Raw genomic sequence first — 12,527 nt, forward strand, 5'->3', positions numbered from 1 at the left:
CTTAATTCTTGGTGTAACAATGTAATCAAGGCTAGTAGTCAACTAAAGTATTAAAGGAATGAAAACAAAATGCTGGAAAACTCAAATCTGGCAGCATCCATGGAGAGAGAAACAGAGATAACATTTGAAGCCCAAGACACGCTTTTTTGAAACTGGAATTAGTATCAAAAGGGTGTTACGCCTGGGAGGAGGTGTTAAACTACATTCTTATGCAAAGGGCTTTTAAGGCTATTACAGTTCGTTAAACAGAGCAGAGTTTTACCTTTTTGACAAACATTCTGTGCTCAGGGGATATCGACAGAGTTTAATTAGTCAATCATGTTGGCCTTCATACAAAATAATTGCTGTATTTCAGAAGATAAATACAGATTAAAGGCCAGTCAGAATGGCAAATCACCCCATTGCAGTATCCAATTGTTTCTTAAATTTTGTCCCTCTTTATCTGGAATTCCAGATACTATTCTAAAACTTGCATTCTACCTATTTACTAATTTGCAAAATAATACTGCCTGTATTGAATGTGTGGCCTTACAAAAAGCAAAATCGTAAAACTCTCATTGTTTTCACCAATAAGAACATAAGAACATAAGAAATAGGAGCAGGAGTAGGCCATCTGGCCCTTCGAGCCTGCCCCGCCATTCAATAAGATCATGGCTGATCTGTCGTGGCTCAGTTCCACTTTCCCGCCCTCTCCCCATAACCCTTAATCCCCTCTCTTATCAAAAACCCATCAACCCGCTTCTTAAAAATATTTAGCGAGGCAGCCTCCACCACTTCAACGGGCAGAGAATTCCAGAGATTCACCACCCTTTGAGTGAAGAAGTTCCTCCTCAACTCCGTTCTGAACCGCCCCCCCTTTATCTTGAGGCTGTGCCCCCTAGTCCTACTGTCTTTTTTGAGCGGGAAGAGTCTTTCCACCTCTATCCTATCCATCCCATTCATCATCTTATACGTCTCAATGAGATCTCCCCTCATTCTTCTAAACTCTAACGAGTACAAGCCTAGTTTATTCAGCCTCTCCTCATAGCTCAACCCCCTCAACTCCGGTATCAGCCTAGTAAACCTCCTCTGCACTCCCTCCAGGGCCAAATCAGAAATTTTCCACACAAATGTTTTTGTCTTCAGGCACTCCAAATGAAGCATAATCCATTATAGAATGGATTGGTCTCTGAAGTCAGCATATAAAATTTAAAACTTTATTGTTCCACAAATGTTTGGTTAGGAATAGTGTAGGAAGAATGTATAATGAACTGTACACTGGTTTGATTGCATTACTAATTTGTCTTGTATAGAGATGGCTGACTTGGTCATTAATACTAACACCACTTAATTTATATTTAGGAATTAAAGCAGTTTTTATGTTTGTATTACATTTTGGAAACTTTAGGAAACACAGCAGATTCCAACACAAGAGGTGCAGCTTGATGTCTACTTGTCCAATGGACAGAAAGTAAAAGTCAATATTTTCAGCTCAGACCAGACCGAAGACGTACTTGAGGTAAACAAAAACTACAAATGATATTATGAAATTGCAAAGGTCATCTTAGCAAATAAACTTGGATCTTGTCACATATCCAAATTGATAGCAAAGAGACTGAACATTTTTACACAGGTAAAGAAACATCCAGTTGTGCTCACTGGGCACATTGGCAGTTTTAAGTAGCTTGTTATTTATGTGCTTCAGTTCTACAAATTTGGAACTGATGTGAAGCATTTCTGTGGCTTCCAACACAGCTGAATATTGAAAATCTGTTATAATTCAAGTTTATTTACAACACTGGAATAATCTTGCTGTGATAAGTGTTAACTTATTAAAATGCTAATGTGGTAGCGGAATTACTAAAATACTATCGTTCTTTCACTTGTGCGAAAAATGAGCATCTTTAAACTGCAAATTAACTTTGAAAACCAAGCTGTGCTTAGTTGTGCAAAATTTGCTTCTAATAATAATGAATAGGATCAAATATAGAACTTGTACTTTTGGTTCCAATAGTATTTTCAGATTTCGTTACTTGTCAGACTCCCTCCTTAATGCAGTTTATGATAGAAGGAGAATAAAGTTGAGTTTTCTAAACCTGTAAGACACCAAGCATAGGGAAATTGAGTTCTAAATCATTGGAAGTACTTTATAAAATATCCCATTGTAATTTTTTATTAGAAATTTCTAAGTGCATGCCAGGTCACCAAAATTCTATAGTGAGTAGTAAAAAGCTGTGAACACAAGGTAAATGTAAAAGGAGGGAGTCCATGGACCCTATCATGGTCCATTCATTCAGACTTGTTTCAACTGTGCATCACCCTGAAAGAAGTACAACTATTCAACTGATTAAATGCTAAGTTTTCACCTCCACTACCTACTTCATCTTTTGAGTGATGGTACCATTGATGCCTTTTTCCATCACTTGCTGATGATTAAGGGGCAATTGATAGGGTGATAATCTGGAGGAGGGAACTGAGTGCAGGGTGTCGAAATTTGCTGATGACACCAAGATTGGGGGAAAGGCAAATTGTGCGGAGGGTGTGGAGAGTCTGCAGAAGGATCTAGATAGGCTGGGCGAATGGGCCAGGAAATGGCAAATGGAATTTAATGTTGGCAAGTGTGAGGTGGTCCACTTTGGTAGGAAGAATGGTAGGAAGGACTATTACTTACGTGGCGAAAAACTGCAGCAGGCGACGGTGCAGGGACCTTGGGGTCCTTGTGCATGAGTCGCAAAAACCCAGCTTGCAGGTGCAGCAGGTGGTCAGGAAGGCGAATGGGATGCTGGCCTTCATAGCGAGGGGGATTGAATATAAAAGTAGGGAGGTCTTGCTGCAGCTGTATAGGGCATTGGTGAGGCCGCAGCTGGAGTACTGTGTGCAGTTTTGGGCGCCGCACCTGCGCAAGGATATTTTGGCCCTGGAGGGAGTGCAGAGGAGGTTTACTAGGCTGATACTGGAGTTGAGGGGATTGAGCTATGAGGAGAGGCTGAATAAACTAGGCTTGTACTCGTTAGAGTTTAGAAGAATGAGGGGAGATCTCATTGAGACGTATAAGATGATGAATGGGATGGATAGGATAGAGGTGGAGAGACTCTTCCCGCTCAAAAAAGACAGTAGGACTAGGGGGCACAGCCTCAAGATAAAGGGGAGGCGGTTTAGAACGGAGTTGAGGAGGAACTTCTTCACTCAAAGGGTGGTGAACCTCTGGAATTCTCTGCCCGTTGAAGTGGCGGAGGCTGCCTCGCTAAATATTTTTAAGAAGCGGGTTGATGGGTTCTTGATAAGAGAGGGGATTAAGGGTTATGGGGAGAGGGCGGGAAAGTGGAACTGAGCCACAACAGATCAGCCATGATCTTATTGAATGGCGGGGCAGGCTCGAAGGGCTAGATGGCCTACTGCTGCTCCTATTTCTTATGTTCTTATGTTCTTATAATTGGCCAGAATGTATTCTGTTTTTGCTGAATAGGACATACCCTAGCAACTTACCACATTGTTAAGCATGTGCTAGTTTGATAGTTGCATAGTAAATCTTGGTTGTGGGACTAGTTAATTCTGGTGTGCAGCACCAGAGTCAAAATGGTATCATAGTCTATTAGAGCTGTTAGTGTATGAAGCGCACTAGGTCAGTTTGACAGTTTTATTTATGGCGATGTCTTCAGATGAGGCCATGATCTGTAACTTTAATCTGTGCCAGTATGATTGTATTGGTGAGCACGAGGCTAAATAATGTGATGGCCCTTGTACTTTTGGTTGGGGAAGGTCTATATTTTATGTTGGGGTGAAGGTTCCTTTTTAAGAACTAGGTTTTTCTAGGAGATCTTTTAAAATACCTGGCTTCCAATAACTGATAATGACCAAGTTGCCCTAGAGATAAACAAGAGAATAGCAAAGGGCCAACAAGTTAATTATAGGGGTGAGTAGATAGTGGATATGTCTCTGGCCTCCAGCACAATTTTAGTTTAGAAAAGCAGTGTTCATTCGAAATTCCATGCGCTTGATACAAAAGTTTTTAACTTCTTGTTAACTGAAAAGCTCCTCAGTGAATTGAACTTCAGGATAGTCAACCTGAAGAGCAAGATGCAACACTCCAGAATTAAAGAATACAAGGGTGAGAAGACTTCTGACCAAGGTGGCTATTTTTAAGATGCTAATGATGAGTGTGTCTACAACTCGTGGGACAGTTCACGAAGATTTGAACGGACAATCTTGTGAGCAAAAGGCCCAAGAAGTCTCAGCCCGTATACAAATTTATGGAAGAGTGCTCAGACAAATTGGTTAATGTTTCAATTTCTGTTAAGTACCTGACTTGAACTGATTGGTGGTATAAATCAAATGTGTAGAAGTTGAGTTCGGAAAATCAGTTTAATCTACAAATATCTGGATTCATTATACTCGTATCTCTGATGCAACATAATCCCCTGCTCCCCGCCCTAGGATATCAATTTCCTGGGGGTTACCATTAACCAGAAAGTGAAAAGACTAGCCATAGAAATACTGTGACTACAAGAGCAGATCAAAGGCTAGAAATCCTGCAATGAATGATGAGTGCAGCATTCATGAAGCTTCTATCCAGGATAAAGCAGCCTGCTTAATTGGCATCCCATCCACAAACATTCACTTTCTCCACCACCGACTAAACCATCTACAAGATATAGCTACAACTCACCGAGGTTCTTGAGGCAGCATCTTTCAAACTTACAACTGCTACCATCTAGAAGTGGGTATGCCGGCGTTGGACTGGCGTAAACACAGTCTCCATTCACCTGACGAAGAGGGTAACCCCTCGAAAGCTTGTGAGAATATTATCAAATAAATAGGTTGGACTAAAACCTGGTGTTGTCAGACTTTTTACCATCTAGAAGGACATGGGCAGCAGATACTTGGGAATGCCAGCCCCTGACATTCCCTTCAGAGTCACACGTCATTGACTTTGAAGTATATTACTGTTCCTTCACTGCTGCTGGGTCAAAATCCTGGAACTCCATTCCTAACAGCACTGTGGATTTAACTACACCATATGGACTGCAGCAGTTCAAGAAGGCAGCCTTCTCGAGGGCAATTAAAAAAAACTTAAGATGGAGTGTAGTTGTTAATATTCATGTTCTTTGATTTTTGTTTAGTAAAATTCTTTAGTTTTAAACAGTGAATCTTGTGGTTTCATTCTTCTTGTGAATTTTTTGGCTTTCTGATTTTAAAAAAATTAAACGTGTTCCTGATCTCTGCCAAGATTGTAACATTAAGTTGGTTTCCTTATCACCTTTGCCAGCCAATCTCTTGGCTTTCTTGATCAGTGGCTGCCAAGCAACTGTTGGAGTGCAAATTGAAGTTTTTAGCCTAATGTTCAACATGGATTAGTACTGATTGACTTGTCATAAGATTTAACAAACTTTGAAATCATATGGACAACATCCCAATGGTATGGTATGTTTTTATTCCTGGCATGTGCGTGTCACTGGTTAAGCTATCATTTCTTATTCATCCCTAATTGCCCTTGAGAAAGTGGCGAGTCTGTCCAACGGAATGTGCCATTCAGGCAGGTAGTAATGGAAAAATTGAGGATGCTGGATCAAAGATAAGATTCCACGAGAGCAATTATGGTAGACTGCAACATTCCAAAGAGGTTACAGATGGTGCTATCAGTATAACTTTACGCAGCCACACTGTAACAGGGCCATCTGTTCTATTATCTGTGGTTCAGTTCTTCTGCCTTGAGCAGCAGTCCCAGATGTTGCTGAGAATGATGTTACAGAATCATCAGATCTAGGATTACTAAATTTTAATTTAATGTCATTGTTAGATCAGTGCTTGTATTTAAGTTGCGTATTATAAAGTTACCAGGCCACTTTAGAAGCCAGCCATTTTTAGTGGAGTCAATCATGTGGTACAATTCCCTTTAATGAATAACATTCAGAAAGCAGTATGGATTTTTCAGAGCACTTCATGGTAGAGCATTTTGTCTGCTGCTAGCCCACGTCTGCTGCTAGCCCACAAATTAGTAGGTTTCATTCCTTGTTATGGGGAACAAGAAAAGGCAGAGGACTAGGGAGGGGGTGGGGGGGTTGTAAAATTTTCTGCTGATTGAAGAGACACAAAATGTGCACGATTTCAGATTGGAATCTCGGGTCAGAAGAACAAATGGAAAGCCTTAAAGGAATAGAAAGTTCGTGACTTGCTTCGTTGAACACACCTTAATGGAGGGTGAATGAGGAAAATTAGACATTGGAAAGAGAGATTTACCTGAATGCTTTGAACAATCCACTTAATCTTCCTTAATGCTCCCTTGAGGTTACTTTTTCATATTTTAAGCAACTAGTGTTATTCAGCTTCTTGCCTAATGCTCCTTTTTGTCTCCTTTTCCCTGATTCCTTTTGCATCTGAACAGAGATAATCTATACGTATTAGTTATTGTAATTGTAAAAGTAGGACATAGTCACAATGCCATCTGTAGGTGGCGCTGTCAGCTTAATTTACTTGGCCATAGGGCCACGAAAGGCAAAGGTAAGGAACCAAACTTTGGAATCGTGCCTGAAGACCAAACTCATTTTAAAAGAAAAATGTTAACATTAAACCAGTTGCAAATTTAAGGAAATGTAGGGCATATTTATTAGTCAAAAAGCAAGATGCATGACTGTGAAAATTTAAGATTAGTCGATGTAGTCAAGACATTCATGCCAGTCCTGGTAGAATGTGGCCTGTAAAAAGGCATATCAACAAGCTCCTATTCTGCCAACTTTAAATTTTATTGGTTATCCTCCACTGCCTATACCTTTAAAATTTGTTGATTTGTCTGTCCCAAACTGGAGTGCCGACGATCACACTCCTGCATAGAAACAAAGAAGCAACTAACCGATATTGAATTAAGAAGTGCTGATTGACACACATTCACCTTCTTCCCTCCTTTTCCCTCTCTGCAAACTTCCCCGTTGGTCCCTGTTCACAAGCTGAACTTGTAGCTTTTCACAAGTACAAAAATGATTTGATTCCGTCTGCTGACGGGGCGGTTCTCTAAGATATTTCTGAATCTTGCTTTTAGAAATGTTTCTAGAAATAATGACAATTTTCTTCTTTGTTAAAGGCAGTTGCGGCAAAACTGGACCTTCCTGATGAGCTGGTTGGATATTTCAGCCTCTTTCTTATCCGAGAAGGAAGTGACGATAGTTGTTCTTGTAAGTCTATGAATTACTGCCTCATTTGTATTCACACATTGCTCTCTTCAAGTAAGTTTTGAAATAAAGTAAGGTATAAGCGTAAACTTTGAAAATCTTTAGTTGGTCCTGATTCACCAAGTGAAATGGTCAAAGTTGAAAGTGAATTGGAGCAACAACCTACTAGTGTGGGTCATGAGCCCCTGTCTCTAATTTCTTAACTTTTTTTTAATTTCTATCTCCTCTTCTCCCTGGTGCTGTCGTCATACAAGCAGATCAGAACTAAAAACAGTGTTTGGAAAGAAGAAAAGTCACATTGGATTCAACCTTTTTCTGTCTCCATAGATTCTGCCAGAGCTGAGTATTTCCAACGCTTAGTAATTTTAATGTAAAAATCATTCTTGCTATTAATAATCATCCATCTTGTGAATTTACTAAGCAAAAGATAGTTTATTCTTGGAAAGTGTTGCCACCCCAGATTACTTATGCATTTAGTGGGTGCATTTTGAAGGCTGAGGAGGAAGTTTGTATGTTCTCTTGATTTTTGTTGCAACAGCCTCGAGGGCCCGAGAAGAGAGTTCAGAAAATTAACACTTGACAGTAGGGACAAAGACCCACCATAATCAGAAAAAAGAGACAGGAAAGCTTTGTTTTTAAATTCATCTGGCAGGAAAATTATTTTGGTACTGACGCAAAAGGCAGCAGTTCTACTAAATGTAACAAGCGTTACCACTTCTTGGATGCAATTCCAGTTAAGACTGCAGAAGGTATCCTTTTCCTGCCAGTTGTAAAGGTCCTCCCTGAAATGATTTTGAGAAGTCATTTATTTTAAGCGCAGACACTCAGCATAAAATAACCCATGAATTTTCAGATGTGGGAGTGTCAACAATCCTTCAGGAAAGGGAAACATTCTCAAATGTAATGGGTGAATGTTGTTAAATTCACGTGGATCAAAGCTCCCTCCAGTTACAGAGATTACAAATGGTGTCCCATGCTATGAAGTGTATTTTGAAGGCAAGGAAGTATCCAATTACCCTTCCCAAGTTGTTTTTAAAAGCATTTTTATTTGTCTGTCTTCACATTTGAAATGACTTCTGTAATTTGAATTAAGAGCATCTACCTAATTTTCCACACTAACCATTCTTGCAGCATAAAGCATAATAGAAATGAGTTCAGCTGGTGGTGTTTACACTTGATGTATAAAAATGTTTTATGACTAAATTATCAAGTGTAACATGAAGGCTGCAAAGTGAGCTGAATGTTTAAGCTGCAGGTGGTGAATGGGCTGAATCTAATTCAGCATGAGCACTGGACAGAAATAACTTGCTTGTAAAGTTGAACTGCAAATGCACCTTGAATAATACAATCCTTATTTTCAGTTTCCCTCCTCACTGTGCACACCCCGACCCCCATCTCTCCTTCCATCCTGTCCGCTATACCCCTCCAACCGACCATTGCCCACATCTTTTAATGTTTTCTCAGTCACTTCTTGGCAATCTAGCTGTTTTTTTAAATATTCGTTCATGGGATCTGGATGTTGCTGCCTGTGCCAGCAGTTGTTGCTCGTCCCTAATGATAGAGCCAAAATTAAGCGATGCTTGAGGCAATAGGAAGTAGTAGTCGAATACAACATGAAAGAAATGAATTAGAAACTGAACAGAGCTGAAACACCGTTAGTATTTAATTTTTCTATTTATAGAAATCTGAGCAGTACGTCTATTTTATGAAATGTCTTGTTATTCCTCAGTTGTACGAAAGCTGCAGGAGTTTGAGCTGCCCTATATTTCAGTCACAAGCTTGAAAAACACAGAATACAGAATTGTGCTGCGAAAGAGGTAATAAAAGAAGATTTCAGTATTTTAAATTCTTTGGTAAATTACTGCTTTCTGTTGCAGGTGTTTTGTTCTGTTTTGAATTTGGAATATAATTGCAGTGGTTTTCATTTAGATAAACCATGAGAGCAGTGATTGTCTGTACATTTAATTACCTGTTTAAAAAATGACTGTAAAAATATACCACATCAGGTGAAGAATGCTGTGTAACCCTTACCTGGTTGATGTATGGTGCTTACTGAGTACATACAACATGAGGTTGCTGATATTACATTTTAGAAAAGGTGTTTGAGACGTTTAATGTGAATTCATACTTTTGGATTCTTTGATAGCATCATAAGCCATCACTCATGAAAATGATGCGTCTATGAAAATTTATTCATGGAATGTGGGCATTGCTGACTTGGCCAGCATTTATTATTGTCCTTGAAAAACTGATGAGCTTCCTCTGAACTATAGTCCATATGGTGTAGGTACACCCACAACGCTGTTAGGGAAGGAGTTCCAGGACTTTGACACAGCAACAATTAAGGAATGGTATTACTGCCACCATGCTAAATGGAATGGATTTAGAACAGCTCTAGCAAAGCATCCATGCGGCACTGTGGTCCATCAGCAATAGCAGAATTGTACTCCATCACAATGTGTAACCTCATAGCCCAGCATATCCTCTGCTCTATCATTACTACAAACTTGGAGGGGTCAAAGAAGAGTGCAAGAAGGCATGCCAGGAGCAACATGATGCATGCCTAAAAATGAGATGTGAAGTTACAATTCAGGACAACTTGCATGTTAGATAGCAGAAGTAGCATGTGATAGAGCTAAGCTCGGCAATCCTGCCACAGCCAGTCATGTGTATGGCAGGCAATTAAAGAATAGAGGAGGTTCCATAAATATCCCTATCCTCGATGATGGGGGAGCCAAGCATATCTATACAAAAGATGAGGCTGAAGCATTTGCAACTAGGGATTTGTGCTGGGTATAACTCCAACCAGCAAAGACTTTTCCCCGGATTCCCATGGCCTCCGGAAGTGATGAGTGGATGATCTACCTCCACCTCCTGGATCTCCGGCATCACACGTCAGTCGTCAGCCAATCTAAGTCATTCCATTTGATTTCAAGAAATGGCGGAAGGCACTGGATACTGCAAAGGCTAAGGGCCTTAGCAACGTTCCAGCGATAGTTCTGAAGATTTGTGTTCCAGAACTTGCCATGTCCTCGCCAACCAATTCCAGTACAGCTACAACACTGGCATTGACCCTGCAATGTGGAAAGTTACCCAGGTATGTCTCGTACAGAAAAGGCAGGGCAAATCTAACCTGGCCAGTTACCATCTCATCAGTCTGCAATTGATCAGAAATAAAGTGATGGAAGAGGTCATAGCGTAGTCAAGCGGGGTCATCGATAGTGCAATCAAACGGCACTTGCTTAGCAATAACCTGCTCAATGACACTCAAGTTTGGGTTCTGCCAGGGTCACTCAGCTCCTGGCCTAATTGCAGCCTTGATTCAAACATAGACAAAAGAGCTGAATTCCAGAGGTGAGGTAAGAATAACTGCCCTTGAGGTCAAGGAAACTTTTGACCATGTGGGACAGCAAGGGGCCTTTGGAAAACTGTAATCGATAGAAATCCAGGCAGAAAAGTCTTTGGTTGGAGTTAAACCTAGCACAAGTCACTCACCATCCTGACTTATAAATATATTATGCTGTTCCTTCACTTTCATTGGGTCAAAAAATCCTGGACCTCTCTCCCTAATCGCACTGTGGTTGTCTGTACATCCTAGGGATCACAGCGGTTCAAGAAAGCAGCTCATCACTACCTTCTCAAGGGCAACTAGGGATGGGCAATAAGTGCTGACCGACCTAGCAAAATATAATTTTTAAAGGCAGTTATTGTGTTTGTTGGTTTAATTAGTGAATACCCAGTTTGCTAATAAGAGGTCAATTCAGAGCTCAAAGTCTGGGCTGGGAAATTAACTATGCAGATCAAAAGGATGCTAATTTTCTCAGTAGTTGAGAGTTAAAAACCTTTGACATTTTGGGTTTCATAATGACGTATTGAGTGCAATAGCCATGGAACCTTTAGAAATAAAAGCAAAATACTGCAGATGCTGAAAATCTGAAGGGGGAGAGACAAAGTATATTTTAAAAATTTAGAGGGTCACGATAGAGAAGTGAGTTCATAGTCTGAAGTTGTTGAGCTTGGTGAGTTCAGAAGGCTGTAATGTGCCCAGTTGGAAGATGAGGTGCTTTCCTCCAGTAAGCATTGGGCTTCACTGGGACGTTGTAGCAAGCCTACGGTGGACATGTGGGCAAAAGTAATTGCAAGTGATGGAGGTCAGTGTCATGCTTGAGGACTGACGGTGTTCCTCAAAGCAGTCATCCAGTCCGTGTTTAGTCTCCCCATTGTAGAGCAGATTGCACTGCACTGGGAGCAATGAATACTGTAGGCAAAATTTGAAGGAGGTGTCAGGGAAATGGTGCTCTATTTAAAAAGGAGTATCTGGGGCCTTGGAAGGTGCAGAAAGAAGAGGTAAAGGGACAGGTGTTGAACTCTCTGCCATTGCATGGGAAGGGGAAGAGAAGTTCAAGGGCGATGGTTGAGCTGAAATATTGTGTCCACTTCTGGTGGTCACATTTCAGCAAAGATGTGAATGTCTTTGAGAGGATTGAGGTTGACCAGAATAGTTCGAGTGAGGGATTTTGGCTACAGCATCAGGTTAGAAAAGCTGGAAAAGACTTTTGGAGAAAGCAAATTCAAGACAATTTAGAGTTGTGCAAGACTATGATGGGTTTAGATAAGGTAGATGAAGACCAGCTATTCCCGTTACCTGATGGTGAAAGGACTTGTGGTGATGGATTTTTTTATGTGCATTTACAAGTAAACCGATTGGATATAAAATATCCAATTGCTTGGCTTTTCAGCTGTTAAATTTCAAAGGGTGTTTAGAAGTGAAAACAAACCTTTACAATAGAGGCTTTGTAATTAAACAAGAAGGTATAGAGACAAAATAAGTGCAAACCATTTTATAGCTGGAGAAATTGAGAAGAGATGTCTGAAGACAATGATATTTGAGATGAAAGGGGCGGGAGGGATGAAATTTAAGGAAGTGTCTTTAGCTGTGTTGTGCGGCGAAATGACCTGAGACCAGATCTGTGTGGGGACAAAGTTGAGCTTCTAGCCAGAAAAGTTTTGGTTTTTCAGAAAGCAGTTTTTTTTCTGAACCTTATTTTGGATTTACACATCTGAGTGTAAGTATTTGACATAACTTTATTAAAGTGACAACAGTTCTTTGCTTTGGCTAATATTGGATTTTGTAGTTTACAAACCTTTAAGGGAGTTGCTGTCAAGATAGTTTACTTGTGCATTTTTGACCAAGTGGGGTTTTTTTGGAGGGGGATAATGTGCTGTAAAATTGATAAACAATATAACTTGTGTGTTTCTCATAATTTTTAAAATACTGACAATTACTGGAGTTCTGTGCGTTGTGCTTTTCCTCCAAAAAAGAAAGGATTACGATCAGCAAAGCAGGTTTTCCTCTGGCACGCTCAGCAAATAACATCTGCTAGT

At 40.3% G+C, this 12,527-nt stretch overlaps 1 protein-coding gene across 1 annotated transcript in view; it reads left to right on the forward strand.

Moving 5' to 3' along the window:
- Nucleotides 1–12,527, forward strand: part of snx17 (sorting nexin 17) — an 89,606-nt gene that overhangs the window by 26,131 nt on the left and 50,948 nt on the right. The window contains exons 5-7 of the mRNA XM_080192691.1: nt 1,388–1,498; nt 7,055–7,145; nt 8,872–8,959. Of these exons, the coding sequence (XP_080048817.1) occupies nt 1,388–1,498; nt 7,055–7,145; nt 8,872–8,959 (290 nt within the window). The remainder of the gene's footprint in view (nt 1–1,387; nt 1,499–7,054; nt 7,146–8,871; nt 8,960–12,527) is intronic.

Source organism: Carcharhinus amblyrhynchos, chromosome 7 (assembly GCF_965287045.1).
Source record: "Carcharhinus amblyrhynchos chromosome 7, sCarAmb.v2.hapA, whole genome shotgun sequence".
In the NCBI taxonomy this organism is placed as follows: Eukaryota; Metazoa; Chordata; class Chondrichthyes; order Carcharhiniformes; family Carcharhinidae; genus Carcharhinus; species Carcharhinus amblyrhynchos.